Source organism: Lagopus leucura, unplaced genomic scaffold, assembly GCF_019238085.1.
Source record: "Lagopus leucura isolate 7727_CA_CO unplaced genomic scaffold, USGS_WTPT01 Super-Scaffold_100009, whole genome shotgun sequence".
Taxonomy (NCBI): Eukaryota; Metazoa; Chordata; class Aves; order Galliformes; family Phasianidae; genus Lagopus; species Lagopus leucura.
In genome coordinates this window covers 13074534-13097504 of record NW_024962266.1, presented here as the reverse complement: position 1 = coordinate 13097504, position 22971 = coordinate 13074534, and the positions used below count along the sequence as shown (strand labels likewise).

General features: G+C 42.3%; 3 protein-coding genes across 7 annotated transcripts in view; 1 reads left to right on the top strand and 2 right to left on the bottom strand.

Annotated features, from left to right (window-relative positions):
* Positions 1-1230: 1230 nt before the first annotated feature.
* On the bottom strand, positions 1231-9622 carry DNTTIP2 (deoxynucleotidyltransferase terminal interacting protein 2). Its single transcript, XM_042874050.1, is given in 8 exon segments — positions 1231-1390; positions 2756-2865; positions 3869-4033; positions 4401-4496; positions 5160-5295; positions 6689-8421; positions 9301-9549; positions 9551-9622. Coding segments are annotated over 8 exon segments (2655 nt in total). The 3' UTR covers positions 1231-1296.
* Positions 9623-10098: 476 nt separating this feature from the next.
* Positions 10099-20319, bottom strand: GCLM (glutamate-cysteine ligase modifier subunit). The gene is made up of 7 exons (XM_042874000.1): positions 20105-20319; positions 17229-17294; positions 16538-16622; positions 15800-15856; positions 15043-15245; positions 13789-13903; positions 10099-12019 (listed from the first exon to the last, which is right to left on the bottom strand). The coding sequence occupies exons 1-7, from the start codon at positions 20222-20224 to the stop codon at positions 11850-11852; spliced, it is 816 nt and encodes a 271-aa protein (XP_042729934.1). The 5' UTR covers positions 20225-20319; the 3' UTR covers positions 10099-11849.
* Positions 20320-21054: 735 nt separating this feature from the next.
* Positions 21055-22971, top strand: part of TECR (trans-2,3-enoyl-CoA reductase) — a 31374-nt gene continuing 29457 nt past the window's right edge. For all 5 annotated transcript variants that reach the window (XR_006179387.1, XR_006179388.1, XM_042873659.1 and 2 more), the window contains exon 1: positions 21055-21105. Coding sequence is in view for 3 of the 5 variants with exons in the window: in XM_042873659.1 (XP_042729593.1) it covers positions 21079-21105 (27 nt within the window). In the remaining 2 variants the exon portion in view is untranslated. The remainder of the gene's footprint in view (positions 21106-22971) is intronic.

The window sequence follows — 22971 nt, the reverse complement described above, 5'->3', positions numbered from 1 at the left end:
GGAAATTTTCTGTCATACTTCAGCTGGTGATCAGTACATGCCAATTTCATCTCTCTCCAGCACGAACTGCTGATTGTTGAACAAACACCCTGCCCCCCAACTATTTACCCAGCAGAGTGAAAAATTATATGGTTAAACACTGGTCAAGAACATCATACTGGTCAAGAACATCCTTCTTGCGTACAATCTGCAACCTCTGAAATTCATTCTTCTTATAATAAAACATGAACATCGCTGGACTCTTGATAACCTTGTCTAAGTTTGCCTCACTCAGTTCATCCAAGATAATGCAGCGATAGTTCTCCCTCTTCTAGTTTCTGCTATCTAAGGACAGTAACTGATTGTACTAACTGAAACAGCAATACAAGAACAAGGTCATTAAAAAGCAAACAAACAGCCCAACACTTAACGGTCACAAGAAGTTATGAACTGACACAGAAAAGAAACGGAACTGATACTGTCTTTAGTTCTACCAAACGCACCATGTCCATTTTCCTGAAGAACTATTCCAACAGCTATCAGATCACTCTGGATACTGTATCCTAGTAATGGACCCAACTACCAAATTATTGTCACTAAAATCATTAAACAATCATATGGTAAGGCTTAAGTGATCTAAGACTGGATATTAAATTTTTGTGTATGAATACACATTATTTATTGCATATATTTATTTATTAATAAATGTTATATATTTTAAATTTATATATACTATTTATATATGTGTATGCACGTAAGTATATGCATTTATGCTGAATTCTGGGACATTCTCAACTCTGCCATGTTCAGTGTTGAAATAAACTCTCTACAGTGAAATAAGCTCTCTACAACCAAGCTAATGCTCAACACCCTGTCACATATTTGGCCAGCAGCATTCTGACAAGATGCAGTAAAATTTTCTGCAATACAAACAGGTGCCAAATGCGAATTATATACCTATCTTAGATCTATATTTGCTAATTCATTCACGTTAAGACTGAAAACTGATCAGGCTGTAACCCATTAAGTTGGATGTTGTGCTCAGATTAAACAACATGCTTTCAAGTCATTAACTTTTAAAATAAACAGTACTTTTCATCAGTCTTTCATATAAACACAATTTTAGATACCTGATTAATTTGATAAAGCTTCTACCAAATTCTTACTGCAATGAATTCCTTAACTCTCAATTTACATCACCCTTAGTCTTAAAATAAAAAAATAAATAAAAATGAAAAAACACACCACGAATCAAAGCAATCTGAGAAAAGATTTATGACAAATAAGTGGTTCCAGCTTGTTATTTTTCTTCAAGTCTTAATTGTGAAATTTCTTCTTCTTCCGATTCTTCTTCCCTGCTGCATAAGCTGCTTTTTCACTCATGATCTCCTGATACTTCCTTTTATTATATCTGAACAAAATAGACAATTTACTTTTAAGCATGGGAAATCAAAGTTCAGGAAAACATAATACGGACACTTATGCATAGATCAAAGGATACTGACACTTGGATTATAGATAAATGCAGGTGAATTTGTTTTGGAAATAATTTGATTGAAAACTCAGTAACTCTGGTATAATCACTGCGTTTTTCATGGCATATATAAATCACATTTTGGACAGTATGCTAAAAAGCTGCTACAGTTCACAGTGGGAAGATTCATCGATTTTGACAACACAATGGAGAATAAACCCATTTCTCTCAGTGAACTTATTATCAACATTACTCTATTCAAGACTAGAGACTGAGGTGAGACTAACATAGAACAGGATGTATGTATTGTATATGAGCAGCTAGCTCCTCTAAGATAAGGGGTTTTTATGTACCCATCATAATGGATCATTGCACACTTAGCAGTGCTAACACTTGATTGCAAAAGTAAACTCAAAAATATTTGCAGTAACACTAAAATAGCTAGTTAAAGCCTTAACTAGTCATAACAAATTAATTGATCAAATTTCAGATGCATTCTTTTTTTTAACACTGCTCCTAATAAATACATTATGAATCAGGTCAAGCCACAAAACTAGAGTTAAGAAGTAGCTATTCTAACTTGCATTAAAAATGAAACTACAAGCCCGTTAATGGCAACCTTATTAGTCCAAATCATGTATTATTTCCAAGAAAACATGTCATTATGGTGAAAATGAGAAATGCACGTTAGCACCATGCAATAATCAATATGCAAATGGACCAACCAAGGGACCGCTTAAAAAAATCTGGAGGTTGGGCAGACATGAATTCATCCAATCATATTGTGCAATTTTAATTCCTGTGACAGCTGGCAGACTGACACGTTCATGAAATGAAATCCCACCAACAACTCATACAGAATTATAGCCAGAACTTTTCTACAATTTACACCAAGAAAAATTAATCAGTCTTTAAACAAACAAACAACAAAAATGCTGATGCATATGCATAAAGCACTGGTTCAGGTTTCTGGCACATGCCTGCATGGTCACTCAGTTAATAAGTAAACCAAAACAAATCTGAGTGTTTTCTTTCCAATACTAACTCTATTTTAAGAGTGACTGTCAATAATGATGACATCTGAGTTGGATCAAACCCTTTGACGATGATAAAAAAATATGCTGTCACAGCCTAGTTATCTCCCATCCCTTGCAACTTCTCAATCACAGTGCTAAAACGGACAAAATTTTTTACTGAACTTGAGAAGCATTTAAGCTGATTAGAAATGATAGGAGAGTTATCTAGTTAAAAATACACCTCCCTTATATATGGCATTAGAATTACAAAACTAATCTTAAATACCTTCTAAACTCAGAATCTGCAAGCAGCTCTTCAACAATTGTTTTCTTCCTCTGTTTCTTAGGAATCCGACTGTGGTAAAAGTCTATGGGAGAATCAAGCACAGTTCCAACCTAGGAAATAAAAATTATAAGCATTCTTACTGCAACAGCAACATGTGGATTTTTTTCAATCTTTAGTTACAGTTCAGAAGACACTTATTAAAAAAAAAAAAGCACAAAATATCAGAAAACCAAAGCAATGTTTTGCATGCAAAATCACTCTTTGTCTCACATTTACTGCACAGGAGAGTCTGAGCTTTAGAACTGCACAGTTTTCAACACTAGACTGCTGCATCGATTCTTATATTCACTAAAAAAATTCAATTCTTAACTTTCAAACATTGTCCCAAGGAGGAAACCCCACGAGTGATGGTTTTCTAGTAGTGACACTGCTAGACTCTCAATAACCCAGGTCTAATAAGGACTTCTGGCTATAGAGCCTCCCATTTCTCCCAACTTGCATGTTAGCAAGCTCTGATGTAATTTTAATGTCCATAAACTTATACCTGCAATAAAATTCATCCTTTAGCAAGAAAGAGAGATGCAATCAATTACGTCAAGCATACTAACTATTCAAACAGACATAAGTACATACAACCAAATCTACTTCTACAGTTTCTGTAGTAATTTTATTTTCTTTCTTCTTGCACATTTTCTTTATGCACAGTGTTTCAAAGATGAACGCTACAGTAGCAGAAATTCTAGCTGATCACAAAGCTAGTCGTCTCCATTCAAACTACATTAGCTAAGAAGAAAATAAATGCTAATTATCTATGCACTTGTTAAAAAAGCTAATACTTTAGTCAACAGTGAACCTCCAGTCATTGAAGGCTCAAAACAGGAATTAAGCCACATGTTTGTTCAGGCCTGTGAGACCAGCCAAAATAAAAAACAGCATATACACCTGAACAGTAGAGTTAAGCAGCTGTAAACTGCAGTGAAGTACTCAAAATACTTAATAATTTAGCTAAGGAAATTAAATCAACAAACACAGAGACTATCTAGAAAGTAGGTTGAGAGTAACAGTTCAAAATGGCAGAAAGTAGTACAATGTCTTCTTTTGCTTTTTCCTTACCTGGAAGTATTTGGGCAGACCATCTCTATCATTCTTCTTATAAAAATGTTTGGGATCCAAAGCAGCTCTCATCTTCAACACCTTAAGATCATTTTTCAGTTCACTTGTGATTTCTGGGGCTTTCATACCAAACCAGCCGTCACCTGTTGTCTTCTCTCGCTCTGCCTACCAAGAAAAACAAAGTTGCATTCAGTTACCAGGACAGAATACAGTTGGGATCTCCCCCACTTCTACCTCCAAAGGATTGATAAAGCACTTAAAACTTAACTGTGTACCTTCAAAAATATTTTATGACTCTTTTAACAAGGTCATCAGCACTGTATTAACCACATATTTGTATAATATGAGCACATACTATATTGCCCTTCACTGCCCTGACTACTAAAAGGCTGAAAGGATGGCCATAAACAGCACGAATCAAGTGGTAGTTCACCACTCCATTTCCTGCAAGCCCTGTACGCACAATGCCAGTGTGGGGCTTTCTACTGAACACCTTCTCTTGTCACCTGAGGCATTATAGCTCTTTACTTACTCTGCGTTGTTTCTTTAGCTGCTGAAGCGACTCCCTGAGGGGTGGGACACATTCCTTTCTTTCAAAATCTGGAGTTATTATACTCTTCTGCAAGAGCTGCAAGAGTTATTTTTTAAACATCAGTCAGAGATATCAGTTTTACCATGCACCTGCATTTACAGAGCCTACCAAACGAGCGATGCAGAATCTACATAATCACTGTAATCAAATACTTCAGTTCAAACTCCTCCCTTAGTCTCCACCAAAAGAAGCACAGACCCTCAAAATGTACAGGCAGAGCAGAACCCTGGCTAATTCTGGAAGAAGCAAGACAGCAAACGCTCCAGAATAAAGAAGGTTATTGTCGATAAGTCTAAGAAAACACTCCCATGAAAACAATGGACTTTCTTTATCTCAAAGAGTATTCTGAAATAAAACTAACTATCTCATACAAGGTACAGTATAACTCTGTATTTGCTGAAATTCATTCTTGCTATGGACTACAGATTTCATTAGCAGACCTTCAGTTTGTACCATCAGGCAAAATGTATGCACAATCAACTTCTTTTTATTTTACAAGACAACACTCATGTACAAGCTGGTTTGCAGTTTCTGAAGTGTCATATGTATTTGAACTCTAACCACTGAAACGAATTGTAAACACAAAAAAAGTAGAAGTTCTCAGCAAAGCAGAAAACAAGACACTTCTTTAAAATAACTCCAACAAATACAACAAGTATTACTGTAGTTGTAGGTAATGCAAAATTGTAAACACATTACCTGGTCCTTCTTTTTCTCCTTCAGTTGCTTAATTACACTTGTACTAGGTTTTTGTTTTTTTCCATCAAAGCTAATATATAAACCTCCAAGCTTCCTGATATTCAAACCAGGGTCTATGCTGCTGGAAAGATGCAAACTAAAAAGGGAAACAGTAAATGATTAGAATATTGCATCAAATCTTGTAATGCCCTGTGAGAGGAATAAACAGAAAAAATATATTTTTCATCTTCTTCCAAATTACATTCAGCACTGCAGAGACTTTTACTCTCAATATTTAGAAGAAATACATCATTAAGCTGTGACAAGTTCACTCATGCCATTATACGGAACGAGGGCTGAATAAAGAGCAACTCCTGTGGGTTCACTTCCACAGATCCTTCACATTTACTCAAATGATCTATTCTATCTTAGACATTTTTATCTTCTATAAAATTTAGTTCTTAGTTTGCTTAACCATGCCAAAATAACTTATAACCAGCATCCTTCTTCTACACATGTAAAAGCTTGCTAGCTAAGAGGAGGGGGGAAAAAAAGCCCCAAATTATTTTCAGCTCTTAGTGAAAAATGTGAAGGTACCAGAATTCATCAGAGAAACATTGTCTGGAATGACAAGTAATTGTACAACAGTGCTAGGAACTAAGCTATTAAACAATATATGATGGCTGACTCAGAAAGAGCCTTCAAATAACAAGAATGCACGACACCTATCAAGTACTACGGAAAAACACAATGATATTTAAACAGCTGTATCAGATACTTATAGCTAGAATGCGTAGATAGGTAAACTTTCTTTTAAACTATGAACCAGTCATCTTTGATACCTTTATACAGAACACCTGGCTAATTATTTGTAGGATTTCTAGCCTACCTAAAGGGAACTTCAAGTAGCAAGACTTACTTATCAGACCTAAGCAGAGTATTTAAACATCCGAAGCATGCAAAGGGGTTTTAGCAGGGAGCTGGACTAGGTAAGCTCAATAGGTTCCATCTAACCTATATTATTCTATAATTGTATGCTGATTTCACTTGAAGTGTTACATATCACAATCTATCTTAATCTTATCTTCCTTAAGCCATGTTTTAAAAACAAGAATTGAAAACATAAGAGCAACTTTTCAGAATTAAAAAGGATGATCTAACTAAGCAATGTGTAAGTCATTTACTGGATTTCTATTATTTACATTTGAACTAAAAATAATACAAAAATAAAAGATTAGCATGAAAACTGTGACCTGAGTAAGCAATTAAGTCAGACCAGTTTAAACCAGTTTCACATTGCATTTTTAAGCTGAATGCATGCAAGGCCTCAAGATGCCTAAATGTTTCAGATATTTCTGTTCTGCTACCTGTAAAACTGAAAAAAATAAGTGAATTACAATTCTACGTGATAATCAGAACAACTAAATTATCCACATCTGTGACAACATTACTCCCTTTCGCTCTGTGCCGTTTAGTGTGTAATATGCATATCTGATGCATACACCTAACGTAATGCATGTTTTTTTAGCTACTCCCAGAAAGACACTTACACATCAATTTTATTTTTCAACAAGTCATCATCTTCATCTTTCTCATCTTCATCTATTAGTTCCTCTTCAGCCTCCTCTAGATCTGAGGATTCTTCAACTTTTTCACTCCCTTCATGCTTACTTTCAACATCACTACCTTGCTCTACCTGATCCAGGTAATACTTTCGGCTGGAACCCATGCCAGGCTCAGTATCAATTACAAAAAGGCCTTCAACATGCAGTGAATTCTTTTCTAAAGATTTGTTCACGGAAGGAGTCCTCTCTTCTGCCTCTGTGTCACTCAGATTCTCTTCTGTCGCATCACAGTTCTCAGATTCACCGCTTCCATCTTTGCTCAGTAACAATGCAAAGGAATCATTTTCATCACTGGATCTTTCACTGCTGCGGGATACAAATTCAGCACATTCTCTTGTTTGGTCTTGTTGGTCTTCACTGCTGTCTACACTGATTCCAACCATTCTACAGCTACTAATTATGCTATCAGTCATTTGTGCAACAGACACATCCTTCCCTGGGCTGCTTGCTCCTCTAGACTGTTCACCCTTTCTTAATTCACAGGTGTGGGTGGAAGTTCTCTCAACAGCTGCCTCAGCATCTACTCTTCTGTTTCCTGGCACTGCTTCATTTTCATTTGGTATTATTTCCCCTGGGGATTCTAAAAACACTTTGGGACTCATGCAGTCCATCAAACAAACATCCATAATCTTCAATGTCACCTTCCCTGGTACTTTACTGTGCTCTTCCTGCATCTGGCCACTTTCTTCCTCTGAATCATCTACCTCAACAACCAGAGTATCTGTTAAAGCTTTTTTTACTGGTGATTCAGTACTTTTTTTTCCCATTTTTTCAGGACTACTAGGTGCCATATCATTCAAAAAGTTCTGTTTCACACCTTCATTAGGGATTACATTAGCAGACTTGGGAGAACATTCGCTCTTAGGTGAACCAGATTCTTTATTACACTCAGTGACAAAGGAAGCAACTTCTATGTTAAATCCTGCAGCAGAGCTAGAGTCAGAAATTAGGTCTGACTCAGATTTAATTGTGTCCTCAATTACATTCTGAGGTTTTGAAACAATTTTGTTTACTTTCTCAGCATGCTGAGTATTTTCTGCTTGCAGTTTCATTTGCATGCTCCTAGTAGTTCGTTTGGCAGTAATGGACGGCTCCTGATGAAAACAGCATGACTCTGCATCAGAGATATCTTCACTCTGGGCTTCACAAACAAGATCTGACTGCAACTTCTTCCTGCTTTGCCTATTTCTCGTAGTTTTGGTAGAATTAGGCATCCGGACATCAGAAACAGCAGAGGAGCAAGACTCAGCTTCAGAGACATCATCTTCATCCACAGTTCTGCTTAACTCATTTAGAAAAGCAGTCCTGTTATGTCTTTTTTTCGAAGGGGAAGCTGGTTGATAAGGAACTACAATTTGTCGCCTTCTCGTTACTCTTATAAACAGAGGTGTCTGAAGACCAGACACAGCAGAACAGTTTGATTCTGCCTCTGACACATCTCCATCAGCCTGTGGATCGGCAGATGATTGTGCTGAATGAACAGCTGTATTCTCATTTCTACTAATCTGCATCTCTGTGCTATCACTGACATCTGGTTTTGTTCCTGCATGGTCCACCTCTTCCAGCTGAGATTCCCGAATTACAGCAGGTTTACAAACTGCTTTACTCCTTCTGGACATCCTCGTAGATACTGAAGTACCAATTTCAGCAGATACAGTCTAGAAGAGGAAAACAAAATGTGGTATTAAAGGATAAGATAATCCCATAAAAGACATACTGTACAAATCACCGACAATCCTTCTTACACAAACCTTATCATGCCGATACCGTGCTATAGATCTCCAAGGAGCATTGCTGTATCATCCCTTACTTAACAATTTATTGTCTCTCGATCAAAATCACAGAATAAAGAAAACCATAAAATCAAGAAACATAAAATCAGTACTTTGCCTCAATCCATAAGTTCTGGCAAGCTGTCATGGGAAGCAGGTCCAGAGGTGCCATTCTGAAATGTGCCGCATTGCTCAACTATATATATACATAAATATATATATGTATAAAAAACTGCGCCAGCAGTTATAGGGACGGATGGCCTGCACTGCAATTGCAATGCCTGTTTCTCTAGTGCTTGGAAGTGACCCTGCAAAGCGGATCAAGATGGTGGAAATGCTTCCCCTGTTGCAGAAAAAGCATTCTCAGATTGCAAAGTATTTCCTAACAGAACAAAGCCGGATCGACGTAAAACCTGCTGCCTGAGCGCTCCGCGCCTGCACGACTAGCGACACGCCTTGTGAAAAGGCCCCAGCACGGCGCTAACGTAACCGCCGTACAACAGAAAGAACAAAACCAGCCGACCCAAGGCGAGCTCTCACCTCCAACCAGAACCGTCACGCGGCCGCTCGGCGCACGAGGACCTCAGGCTCCGCGGGCGGCGGCACGGCCGGAGCGCAGCAGGACATCGCGGCCCCGCCGCGCAGCTCCCGAGCCGCCCGCGCCGACACGCGAGGGGGAAGATGGCCGCTGCGGCCCCGGCCCCCCGCCCACACCCCACGCCGGGGACAGCCGCCCGCGACCCGCCAGCTCCCGGCCCCCCTCACCTCCGTCGCGCCGCCGGGTCCGTCACCCCCGGCTGCCGCCGTCCCCGCCTCCCGCCGCCGCGTCGCCCGCCTGGTGGCCACCATGGTGCGCACCGCGCCGCCGCCCGCCTCTTCCGCCCGCCCTTCCGGCGCCGCTCCGCGGGGCGGTGCCCCCGGCGCCCGGCGGGCCGCGGCGGAGTTCCGGCCCCGGAGCGGAAAGACGGCCGGGAGACGGAGGCGGCAGAGGAAGGAGTGGCTATGGCCGCTGCTGCTCTCTGCCTCCCGTCGCAACGCACGACTCGGCGCTTCGGGCGTCCCGAGCTTCCCCACATTCCCATCCCATTCATTTTAATTTTAATCCCCACATTCTCATCCCTCAGAACCGAGTCTGGCGTAAAGGTGAAAGCAGAGAGGTGGGAGAAACGTGAGCTACGACGCTTCTTCAGTAGCGACAGTGCTCTTTTTTTTGTTGTTTTTCCCCTCCCCGTACCGCACCACGCAGCGGGGAGGAGGCACCGCGTTCGGGAGCTCAGCTTAAAATACACGTTTTATGACAAAGGCTCCGATAAGGTGAAAAAGTAGGAGGAGGACAATGAGAATTCATACAACGGCCTAAAAGAACTTCGGTTTTTAATTCGTCTCTGAAAGAAATGCCACCTCTCAGACTTCTGCACAGAGAGTAATACTGAAAAGCTGGTAAGTCGTTATGCTATCAATGACATCACAAAAACAAGACTGTCTTAAAGGGCATTTTCCTAAAGCAAGAGAACTCAGTTGACAGCTGGAAAGTAAATAATGACACCATAAGGGCAACGTGCATTGTTTTAGCACAGCTCTTATTTTAGGGAATTCCCACTGACAGAACACACATGCAATCAAATAATGGCAGCAAACAGTTCAGAGTGGTTAATCAGCAGCAGCACACAACTCAGTGCCATACACAAGGTACAAAGGAAACACCTTTTCCAGATCTGATGCACACGGACCCAACATAAATCCTACATTTTGTTCAGGAGGAAAAAACCAGAACATTTTATTGATACATTACTAGTTCAAGTTCTCTGCCTCTTGTTTATCAAAACAACTGAAGCAGTAGTAGAAATCCACGCATTCCTAGGGTTTGCCATATACACGTAAGATAGTGAAGAACTCAAAGGCATCTCAAAGAATCATCTTGTAACTTAGTGGAATGGTTCAGAGCGAGCTGGTATTTCCACACAGTGCCTACAAGCACTCAGATTCAACTCGCTGCCTGCACAATAGAATTTAAAAAATGGTGGAAATTTGTTTCCTCACAGCCCTAAGCTCAAAATAAATACATACAAATAATTTAACTAGTACTAATAAGTACTAGTAACTCCTACCTGAAATCCAGAGGAAAATGAGCATTGGATTCTAGACACTTAGAACCCCTGGTGAACAGACAGAGCTTTTTTTTTTTTTTTTTTTCCCCCCATCTATTCTGATTTTAATGCCAAGGAAATTTAAAGGCCTTTCCAATAGAGCACATTAAACCGGCCTTAGCTGCAGCCATTTCTCCCTAAGACTCCAAAGCCAGACCGTTAAGCTACTGCCAAACAGAAAGATATCTAAGTCTAAGACAATCTTCGTCTGCTTCATTTCTGAATGGCACCCAAGCAAGGCCGTTTCCAAGGCAATCCTCAGAATCATCATCCCTTTTACATGAACACACAGTCAGCAGCCTTAACATTTCCCACTGTTTCTGCCATGGCTGATTCAGATTGCATAGCTCTTGAACATTAGAAGAACAAACACACACAGCTGAGGACAAACCAAGTACTATTGGATTCCTGATTAACACATTTCTCATCATTTGTTTCCAGTTCTTAATTTTAAACACACAATGGAACATTTTCTACTTGAAATAGCAAAGATGCCATCATTTGTGAAGTACTAAAAGCACAAAGGCACAAAAGACAGAAGGAATTCAAGTCATAAAAAGTAAAGCAATTTGGAAGATGCTTCTTTCTAAATCAGAGGATTGCTTTTTTTTTTTTAATATAAACATGATATATTAAAAATAAACCAATTTTTCCCATCCACACAAATTAAACAACTAATTTGCCTATATACATAAGAAGTAAAGATAGTTTATTTAGAATAATTGTTCCATGAAAGATGGCGATTTTCTATAAAAAAAAAAAATAAATCAGTCCTTGAATGTTTGAAATCCATGTTCCTACCACATTAGTAAATATTAAAGAGAAATTGAACTTAAAAATATATGTTTCTCTATGCTGCCTAGCGGTAGCTAAAATATAATCAGAACTCCTACAGTGAACTGGTCATAAAAAGAAATACTTTAAGCTGTTTCTTTATAGATCATTTCAACAGTAAAGCCAAAACATTTTTAATGAACTGGTCAGTACATTAAAAAATATATCATTAGAACACTGCAGATGCTCCTTCTAACATCATGCTCAATAATTACAACTTTTGGTCTTTGTTATAAATGATGTAAAGTCTCTCTATGAAAAAGGCATGTTCCTCCCATCCCCCAGAAATTAAAACAGTAGGACATTTCAAAGAATAAAAAAAGGTGAAGGGTTTTAAGAGGCGTTTCTTTTAGCTTGCATGATATAGCCTTTGGACTTGATAATTCCTCTGCTTTTAACAATGACCGAATACCGCAGAATCCATAAAGGAATCCATTCGTGTGCTTTGATGTTCTGGATGCTTTCCTGAAGAACTTCTTGAAAACTTGCTTCACAAAGTAATTCTAAAGTTAAAAAGGAATATTCATGCTTTAAATAATGCCAGACAAACAGCTGCAAAAAGCAACACTTAGTAAGAGAATCTTTTGCCTACAGTGAAAACCTTCAGCAGCATCAGGTATCCACTCCTTCTGAATACATACAAGGGAAATTCCATTCAACATTTCAGAATAAATCTTCAGGACAGCTTTTGCCTTTTAACAAACATTATTTTCCATAGAACCAATAAACAGAATTCCACCACATCTAATGGAGCTGATCAGCAGAGCTACCAGCAAGAAAAAGCAAAAATTAAAGTCAAGACACTAGCTAGACAAATCAGAGAGCAGTAAAGCATGAGGCTGAAATCAGCAAAGTAGTGAGCAGCAGCAGAGTTCTTTTTGCAGCCACAAGAAGCTCAGCCTTTATAGCATCTCCTGTAATGGGACTCATGGGTATAAGCTCAGAAAGCATCAAGGAAAACAAGGATAATTGCTAAAAAGCAGGATGACCAGGAATATACAAACTCTCCTAGTTTCCTCTGGGAAGTCAGTCAAAGCAACAATCTGATGAGGAGCATTCCCAAAGATAGTCTCAAGACTTTTCAGCTGACCAAGACAGAAAAACTAGGCTTTGCAAACAATGCATGAGAAAATGACTCTGCCTTATTTTCAAACAAAATTCTCTTCTTCATTTCATGACTCTTGATTGAGATTAGCTATTAAATCACAGGCTGTGTTTTGGATGTGGAATTTGCCACATTGAATGGCAATTCACCTTGTAGCCTGCTAGGGTGGAACTGACACATTCTCAAGCACTGACGTAAGCCATTGGTTTTGACGGTGATACTATAAAGCAGGTACTTAGATAGCATTTCATACAGAGCTGGATTTTGTTTTTTTTGGTTTTGTTTTTAACTTAAGGGGGGGAAGGGAGGAAAGGAGAAGAAAGAAAAAAAAAAAAAAAAGACAACTGTTGATCAGGAAGAAATGTGTGGGAAAGGAATGAGCAAAGTATTGGTTAAGACTTCAGGCTTACAGTTCCAGCAAGATATTTAAGGTATCATTACAGCAAAGATCTTCTGATGAGTTTTGAGAAATGAATGCAATACCAGTATATTCCAGTGAGCTAATAGCTCAGAGTTCTAGAGACTACAGAAAGTCTTAGAAGTCCTTCAACCACTTTATAAACTGCTCTAAACAACTGAAGAATTCAAACAGTTACAGAAAGAATTTGTGAAAGTCATCACAAATGAAAGAATCCATCATGAAGTGCAATAATTTCCTGTTTCCAACATTATGCAAAGATCAACTGACTGACCATCAACGCTCTCATGCAAGATCTCCGCAGAAAAGTTCTGGGCAAGTGGACTTCCATTTGTCATTTACTGCCCTTCACCAAGAACAAAATGAGTTTATGTGATTTATATAAATAAGTTATTTTTGAATGAAGCATAGTAAAAAAAATCTCAGTACTTTGTTCTTATATTTACATTGTTTTTGCCAATTAAAACTATTTCAAAGGACTAACCCATGGTGGAAGACTTGTTGCCTTTGCACCCTCTCTCCCTCCCTCTTCTGGAAGGGAAAGCAAGAATGTAATACTTTGTATTATATAATACTTTGTAGAGATGAACTTTCTAAAATCCTTTTTTCAGGAATCAAATGTAATGAAGTTTGAAGTGCAGAGAAAGATCATTCCTGATTTTGGACTGAATATGTGCATTTAGAAGCCTTTGGTTACCATTACATGTCTGAACACTGCAGAACTGTTAGGCCATCTTGCAAAGTCTTACCTTTCGGGTCATTGTGAGTTAGCAGCTGTATGTCAAACTGTTTTGCAAATGCTGTGAGATCAGGCGGCATCACGCAGCAGGAAGCCAGGTTCACCTGATTGCTACTCGGTTTCACCTGAAAGTAATAGAATGCTTTTATAAGAAAAAACATTGTCATTCTTTGCACCTACGCCTGTATTACAGCGCTTGGACCAATCTGCCTTGACCACTGCTGTGAGACCTGAGCAAGGGCAGAAGTTCCACACGTCGCTCAACAACCAACTCCAACACCTGTAACTTCCCGCAGCCCCGGGGCACAAAACAACATAGGATCTCACTTCAGGTACCATCACAGTGAGGCACATTCTAACCCATCGTGGCTTCTTGTCTATTGTGCTCCCTAAATACCAGAGTATTTCTACCCCCTCTCTGCAGTAAGAATGTTATAGGGGTGTTACTTCAAAAAAGATCTCAAAATTCAGGTTTATTAAGGATATATAATTTGCAGCCTTTCATATATTCAAATAAAACATATCAAGTTAAAAGGGACTTTCCCACTGACTGCTCACCACAGTCTACATCCATGATCACAGATGGTTATCAATTCCCTGAACTATCTCAATATACAACAGAGTGAGGAGTATAAAACAGTTTCGTCATGTTCACACATCACAAAAGAAATGCAAGAGCAGTATTCAAAGAACTGATACCAAAACAGTAAATCCCTAAGCTTACACAAGCATGATCAGATGCTAGTAGTGACCTCTGGCACTCAAGTATGACAAGGCAAGTAGTCACATTGGACAAGCAAACATTATGCTGCTTGATTCAGTCTCTCTTCCTCTTTCAGTTTATGTTTAGCATTCAAGAAGCATTTTCCAAAGGGAAACCCCTCCATTCTCTGAAGTCCAAACAGCTATAATCAGAACATCACTGGAATAAACCTTAAGGTTTAAGAGTAGTTTTTATGGTCCTGTTCATGAGGATGTTCAAAACTAAGCCCCCTATTTTTCAAATTACTACTGAACCCACCCATGGCCTACAGTCCTCGGGGACCTGTTTAGAAAAAAAACACTGAACAAGTGACAATCACATCTGGAGCGTTCCCCCCATTGAACAACATTATGACAGTCAGTAAGATGCTGAAAATAATTGGAGCCAGTTTTTTTTTTTTTTTTTTTTAACTATTATAACAAATAATACACACTAAATTATTACAACATGGCAACCAACAAAATTCTGCCATAGAAATGCAATTATGAAGTTCGTTCTCACCTGTGCCCATATGTACAGCTGCTCTAGAAGTGTTTTATCAAGGTCAGAGGTGCCTATGGCAACAATCTTTTTGCTTTCAACTAGAGTTTCAAGTTCTTGCCAATAAGGTTGCAGATACTCCAAAGAGAGATTAGCTCCATCTTCAATAGGAGGTGGAGCAATAATGACCGAATCTAACTGAGCAACTCCAAGGGAAGAACATGCTGAAAAATAATGACAGCAATTTTTTTTTCATGAGGTAAGAACATAAGCAGCATCACATCTCAAATTCAGCAGAAACAACACAGCTGCTGCTTCACTGCTTCCAGTTCACCATTTGAGAATTCTCATTAGAAGCCAAATACCAGTAACACAATTCCCTTAGCCAAGAATCAAATTTACAGATCTAAAATATCACAGTTAGCAGTGAAATTCATAGTGTTGTTAGTTGTTTTTTAACTGGTAAAAACTTCCTGTATCATTGTTACAAAAACACCACACGCTTCTCACTATTTAATAAGATCTGTGTGAAGGAATAAGAACTTCCTGGAGCAAAGAATCAAACTTGAGTTTTTACAGAGATGCACATTTAGTAAGTTTACTGACTGAAATAATGCATAAATTATACTTGACTACTTATGCTTCTCTTTAAAGGAAAAGAGCATATACTTGCAATGGTCATTAAATACATCTCAAGTGGAAAAAATGTCCTAATTTTAGATCTAAATGCTGAAGTAAAAGAAATAAAAAAGCCTTGAAGTTCAAGTTTCACACTTACCCATGTCCACTGCATCTCTGATTGATGAAGAGCTTGATCCAACAATGAAAAGTTTTGCTGTTTTCAAAGAAACAAATCCATAACTGAACAAGCCAGCAATTACTAAATATGTAGAATATATAGCAGTAGCAAATAGCTATTTAAGAGCTCTTGGTAAGGGCTTGTAAGAGTATTCATCAGTTCAAAAATCTGAAAAAATTCTGGAGTGTAACTGCCCAAAAACAACACTGGTCTCTTAAATTTGAGAGTTGCACAGTCTGAGAATAAGAACTCATCCAATTAGAGGCCCAGTAAGCTGTAAAGCTGGGACAGCAGTACAAAGATTTCTTCAGAACTTACTGAAGTTGGGATGTCCTAGCGTTCGTTTGGACTTCCTCCAAGTTCACCACATTTGACCTGGCACAATTATGCAAATAAATGTGCTTCCAATGTTTTTTCTTCACTGTAGCATTATCTGTGATAATTTCCTACAGCAAAGTCAAAGATTCACAAAATATTTTTTTAATGTCCCAATGGGATGGAAATTAAAGTAGAAAAATGATGAGCGGCTTTAAAACCTGAAACATGTTTGGGTCTTTCTCAGCTAACTGATGTAAGCATGACAGTGAGCACTGATGACATTTGACTTTGCCATTACAAAGCAAGCAGAAAAAATATATACATGTGAACTTCCTACTAAAAACAGCATATGAAACCCTTTCATCCAACCAGATTTTTTTAAAAAATCTGCATTCTTACCTGATACTTTCAGTTCATCCCTTTCTTCAGGATTCATTTTTTCTACAGCTTGAGCTACGGTACATTCCAGAACCTCTGCCATTTCCTTTAGAAATCACATGAGACAACTTGTCAATAGGTGTCAGTAAGTTTCTGAACACTATTGTTAATTCAAACACAATTCCACAACAAAAACCTTACAGAAACAGACGTAGCATAAAAGCGCAGTTACACAAAAACAAAGTAACACAGCACCTCTTGACCTATGTGAAGTCAGAGGAAAATACTGTATGACAAAAAAAGAAATACAACCCAACACAAACAACCACACACAACATATATATTGATAGGAATTACATATATATTGATACAAATTACCGGAACAACATTTAGGAGCAATTTGCTTTTCGGATGTAAAGAGACCACTATGGCAAACTACCTTCCTAAACAAAGCAAGCAAAGAAACCCAACAGCTTCCTCAGCTGAGAATTCTTATTTCCCCATCAACAGGATTCTTTACTTCAGTGAATCTCAAGAGACTAAGAAATATCACACATGAAAACAAACAGAGAAAAAGCAACCAAAAAGGAGGGTTGAGAAATACTATTTTAAGGTATCTGGAGCTGCAGACATTCATAAAATTTCAGTAGATTCATTCATATTTTAAAAGTACATATTTGTGTTCAAATGTAAGGTGCACAGTCTCTCCTACCTGATTCTGGTCTCTTCCAACCTTTGAGCTCCATTCAGTCAGTGTTTTCTGAATGCAGTCCCGCACCTAAAAAATATTTTGATATTCAGGTGCGTTTATGTTTCAGTTGCATAGAAATACAATGATTCACAGACATATGGCAGACAGCAGGTAAACTCGTGATCCAATTTCTTCAACCACAAATGATTCTTCTTCCATAGTTTCCATACGAAACTTGTTCAAGCAAGCTAACTCTAGAAGAATTCTTCTCCTCTTTCAAAGAGTTTTAGCAGTTACACAAGTACCGTACTTCATTTATTTCTGACCAACACCATCCTAAAAGGAATTGTATGCAAGAAATAGAGGCCTACATTGTGGTTTTTTTTTTTTTTTAAATGCAGAGATTGTTAAGTTGCAAAGTAAACAGATAATAGCATATGTGCTGTAACAACATCAGTCACTTATTACATTCATAACCTCTCTTTCCAAGGTGCAACCCTTTTCCACCTTCTTATTCCATTGTATCAAATTTCTAGGAGGATCCTTTAGATCCTACCTTCAGTTGCACTTTTCCTTCTTTCAGATGTGAAATAGATCTGGTAACAATTCTGACTATGAATGTGAATAGGTTTGCCTTTCTACACTCATTAAGCCTCAGTAAGCTAATTAACAAACTGAACATTGCACCAGTGCTTTAGCTGTACCTGTACCCTTCCCTCTAACATGCCACCCTGCAGACTAATGCTATGCACTGTCAGACTATCTGCTGTGAGAGAAGCACTCCAAAAGCCCATGTTGCTGAAAGGGCAGTAAAGCATTTTATATCTGTGCAAGTACCCTCTTATATCTCTGAATGGCAGTTTCCTGGGACAACTAACACAAACTCAGAACCCATTACACTCCACACCAAGGCCAATGCTCTAAAGGGAGCCTACAAAGAGGAGGGGAATCAACTCTTTGAAAGGGTTGACAACTGCAGAGCAAGGGGAAATGGTTTTAAGTTGAGGGAGGGGAGATTTAGGTTGGATGCTGGGGGAAATTCTTTACTATGAGAATGGTAACGTGCTGGAACAGGCTGCACAGAGAGGGTTTGGATGGAGGTGTTCAAGGCCAGGTTGGATGGGGCCCTGGGCAGCCTGGTCTAGTATTAAACAGGGAGGTTGGTGGCCCTGCATGTGGCAGGGGGTTGGAGATTTGTGATCCTTGAGGTCCCTTCCAACCCTGGCCATTCTGTGATACCACCATACAGGAATCCAACACCACAAAAACAAGACATAATCCTGTAAGAACACTATGTGTGACACTTAAAACGTGAGGAATAACGTAATTGACTCAAAAGTCAAGAACTGACTTCACTAAGCAGCTATCTGTGACGCTAGAATTCTTTAACATTATGTTCCCATCAACACGGGCAATCTTCTCCTGTCTGAAGAAAAGTGCAGGACTGCTCAAGATGTATATCCCATTTCTACTACTTTGCCACTCCTTGTTACTGCAGTGCTGGATTGAACAAAGCTCTGTCCCCAGGGCACACCGCCTCCTCCCAGCACAGTGAGGCACACAGTGCGCCCCGTGCCTCTGAGCAGCACAGCGGTTATAGCTCACTGCTACCAGCCCTACAGTTCATTCTTCTCAACGTTCTGCTTCTGTTCTCACACTAGGAACACCACACACTGCCACACTAAGCAGAATAGATTAAAACTCACTTATTTCTGATAAATTATGCTGGTTTTGGAATCCCAGCAATGCCAGCAAGTTGGCAGCCTTATGTTTAAATGAAAACGTCTCTGTAATCAAATGTCCAGAAATACCCCAACGGACCAGCTATGCACACTGCCATTCTTCAATAACCTTCCAGATGGTACTGACACCATTTGCTGGTGGTGCTGCAGCATCCTCTTAGCTGCAAGATCTATTTCACACGGGCCACAACAATCAGTAATGGGGCCAAAATAAGAGCCATTACTTCACAACATCCACATAAAAGTACGAGGAACTCTTCCTTGGTATCGCATTGCCTTTCCGCGTGGTCACCACTCCCGTGGTCTGCATGCAGTCGCACACTCAGCCAACTTACAACACAGCATCACGTCAGTGCAGCTCTAAGCAGCTCTGCTGAGCGCATGAGGTCAAGCTTCAGGCACCTGGTCAGACAGCAAAGCAGGAGCTCTGTAGTCCACAGCCACAGGATGCCCCAGTTGGCTAGAATGATTGCAGGCGATGACATCCAGTGCTAGAGGTAATGGCTTTGAAATATTAATCAAAAGTACATTTAAAAACAGCAGATCACTTTAGTCTTCAAAGAAGACATCAGCGACTGCACTTCACCTAAACTTGTCACCGTCACTAAAGCATTAAAATGATTCTAAGTTGGAAAGGAGAACCTCACTGCTTGAAATGAGGGTTTGCGTCACGTCATTCTCCTGAACGAAGCACGAGGAACCCCCTCGCCTTACAGCCTGATTCCCCGAGACCAGACGCACGACGCGGTTACATCAGGTGCAGCCTCAACCACCACAGCTTACCAGCCCCGGCGCTGCCCTCAAGGCGGACAGCACTTCACCGGCCGCTCGGCCCGACGCGTTTCGACGCAGCCGCTCCGGGCTCACGGGATCAGCCCCACCCCTAGCCCGAACGCCGCCGGCCCGGCCCGCACCGCGCAGAGGCCGCCGCAACACCGCCGCGCCGTCGGCATTTCTCACGGCGGCTGCGGGGAGGCACGGCCTGCCGGATCGCGTCGCCCTTGGTAACGGGCGCCCGGAAAGCGAGCGGACGAAGCCCCGAAGGTCGGCTGTATCTCCACAGACGCGCCGGCGGAGGGCCCCCAGCGCTCCCTCAGGCGCCGGCCCACAGCCTCCCGCCGCAGGGCCCCTGACGGCCCGGGGCCGCCCGCTCACCTCCTCGCTGGGGGTGGCGGGGCACTTCTTGCGGCCGCAGCCCCAGCTCAGCAGGTTGCCGGTCTGCAGGTTGAGGGTATCCGCTCGCTCCAGCAGAGCGCGAGTGCCTTCCGTCTCCATGGCGAAGCCTCCCGCTGCAGCGGCACCGAGTGGCGCCGTGACTCAGCAGGCAGAGGGGCGGGCGGCCCGCGCTTTGTAACCGCCCGCGGTCACATGGCGCGAGGACAATGGGCGGCGGGGCGGAGCGGGGAGGGCCTGGCCGGGGAGGCAGCGCGCACCGAGCGCCGCTCGCTCCGCCGTCGCAGCCTCACGCGCGCCGGCGGGGCGGAGCGAGAGGTCGAGGCGGGCGGCCGCTCCGCTCCGTGCGGACGGTGGCCGGCTGCGGCCGCTGAACCAATGGCGCTCGTTTAGCTCGCGGAAATCGCCGCGGCCATGCGAGGTTCGGTCGCGGCGCCGTGAGTAATGCGTGGGGATCCAGAGAAGACGAGCAAGGAGCCCTCAGAGGAACCGGGTGCCCGTTTGGTTCTGTCGTGCTTTCTTTCGGATGAAACTTAAAACGCAGTGCAGCGACGTCACGGCGGTTCCGCAGCAGCCGTGACAGCGAGCGCGCCGCCGATTTGCGAAAGCACGGATTTTATTCCATAAACCACAAAAACCCGGAGCGCCGCGCGACCCGGCGCTGCGTCCCGCACTCACGACTGCCCCGGCGAGGAGCGCACCCCGCAGCACCACCTCCGACCGGAACCGAACGTCGCGATATCCGCACGGCCGAGCGACGGAAGCCTCACGCTCCGGCCCAGCGGCGAAGCGGCTGCCTCGCGCTTCCCGGGGCGGGGCGGGGCGGGGCCAGAAGGGGCGGAGCCCGACGGGGCGGGCCCGGGCGCTCCCGCTCGCCGCGGGTCCCCACCGCGGGGCCGGCGCCGCCCGATCGGCAGCGGCGCGAGGCCGGGGACGGCGCCGCGGCGGCGCGCAGGATGGGCGGCAGGGCCGGCTTCTTCGAGGTGGGTGCGGGTGGCGGCCGTGCCGGGGGGTGAGCCCGCAGAGACGGCCGCCGGCGAAGGGGCGACCGGGAACCCGGCGGGCCGGGAGCCGTCTCATCCGCAGTGAGGCGCCGGGAGCCGGAGCCGCCGCTTAGCGGTGCCGCGCGGAGGTTCCGGGCTCCTTGCGGGGAGCCGCGGGGCGGATCTCCGGGCCGCCTCGAGCGGCGATACCCAGCCGCGCCGGGCGGGACGGAGGCGGCGAGGAACGCTCTCGGTACCCGGCGTCCTCTCCTTTTGTGTGGGGCCGCGTTCGCGCTCTGAGAGGGACGCGCGGGGCCGCCGGCGGGCGCTGCGTCCGTTCGTCTGCTTGTGCGTGCGGGGTGAGATGGACCTGGAGGGCCGGAAGGGAGACGGACCCACTCTCCGCGAGGACGAGACTGGCTAATGCAAAGATCCCTAGCGGTGCCCGTATTACACAGCCAGGCGGTGCTGGCTAAATGCCAGCTGCCCTGTGGATCTGCGGGCTCGCGCTTGGTGTGCTCCAGCGCAAGACTCACCTAAAAACGCATTTCACCCAGTGCAAAATACACAAAATAACAAAACAGTTGTTACTGTAACATTAACGGGCTCCAAAACAAGAGAAAAGAGCCTGCTTCTGCGCAGCCTAAAAGTTGAGATGTTGCTTTTCAAAGGGATAAAAGTTTTTTGGATGTCACACTCGACGCACTGAGCTGTCTGTAGCTGCATTGGGAGCGAGGTGGGTGCCCACTCTGCCTCTTCCCTGTAATGCTGACCTCCCAAGTTTTTAGGAAAAATGCCCAACCTTGTCACCGCCTCCTGCATTTCTACTGCTGTCCCATGGTCTTGAGAAATCCAGATGCAGGAGCAGGCACTCAGCGGATGCCTCTCAATGTCCTCACTGTCTGACCTGCAGTTTGGTCTCCTGCTCCCATTGTACCAAGCTTCTTTATAACACCCATTACTCTAAAGCGGGGACAAACGTGAGAAAGTAGAATGATTTGTTCCACTCCACTGGGCAGAACAGAGCAGCAGAGCCTGCTCTTGGTGTCTAATCAAAATCCTCTGTCTAAGCAGCGCTAATGTAAATTTGGATGTCTCATGAATTTACATGCCAGCTTTGTTTCTTAGTCCTTTTCTCTGCATAGCAGATAATGGGCAAAAGCAGATGTGCCTGAAGTCATGCAGTGTGTGTCAGAGCAGACCCAAGGTGTGGCGCTGGACAGGGCAGTGCGGGGTGCTGTTGCCTATCGCTTCCTGCGCTGTTCTCACTTATTTGCTTTCGCTTACAAGTTCAAGGTTGCTCGGTATGCTGAATTGCACTTCCTCAGCAAACATCTGAAACTGAGTTATCAAAACCAGAAGATGAATGTTCCACCACTCCCAAGACTTCATAAGAGAAAAAAAATCTCTACTGATACCACAAGTGGTAATATTCCCTATTTTGGATTAGTGTGCAATTCTATACATATCTCTGTATATCTCAAAACCTTTTGCCCTTTAATGCTTCACTGTGGTGCCTCCTTGTAAGAATTACAGAGCACTTTACAAACACCAAACTCTTGCTCTCTGACCTTTTTCTAATATGACAGTTTAGTTTAGCAGAGATTTATCAGAATTGGAATATTCCTGTTTGGGGGCATTTTATCAAGGCCAGTATGTAATCAATTTCATATTGAGTATGTGGGAAACTCCTCTCCCTTACCCATAAATGGACCTACAAGAAGATGGGCAAGAGCATGAGACTACTTGTGATCAGACACTGGCTGTTAATTCTTTTACAAGAGTATTTCTTACTGCTGCTGAAGACTTCCAAAGTAGGGAACGTATTAATATGACTTTGAAGAAACCAGTGGTAGAAGGTAGATG

Excerpts from the sequence above, each read along its gene's own strand:
- GCLM (XM_042874000.1), bottom strand. The coding sequence starts at position 20,224 with ATGGAGACGGAAGGCACTCGCGCTCTGCTGGAGCGAGCGGATACCCTC. Across the intron at positions 16,623-17,228 it reads TTGGAAGAGACCAGAATCAG|GAAATGGCAGAGGTTCTGGA; the intron begins GTAGGAGAGACT and ends TGATTTCTAAAG. Across the intron at positions 15,857-16,537 it reads GGATGAACTGAAAGTATCAG|CAAAACTTTTCATTGTTGGA; the intron begins GTAAGAATGCAG and ends CTTTGAAAACAG.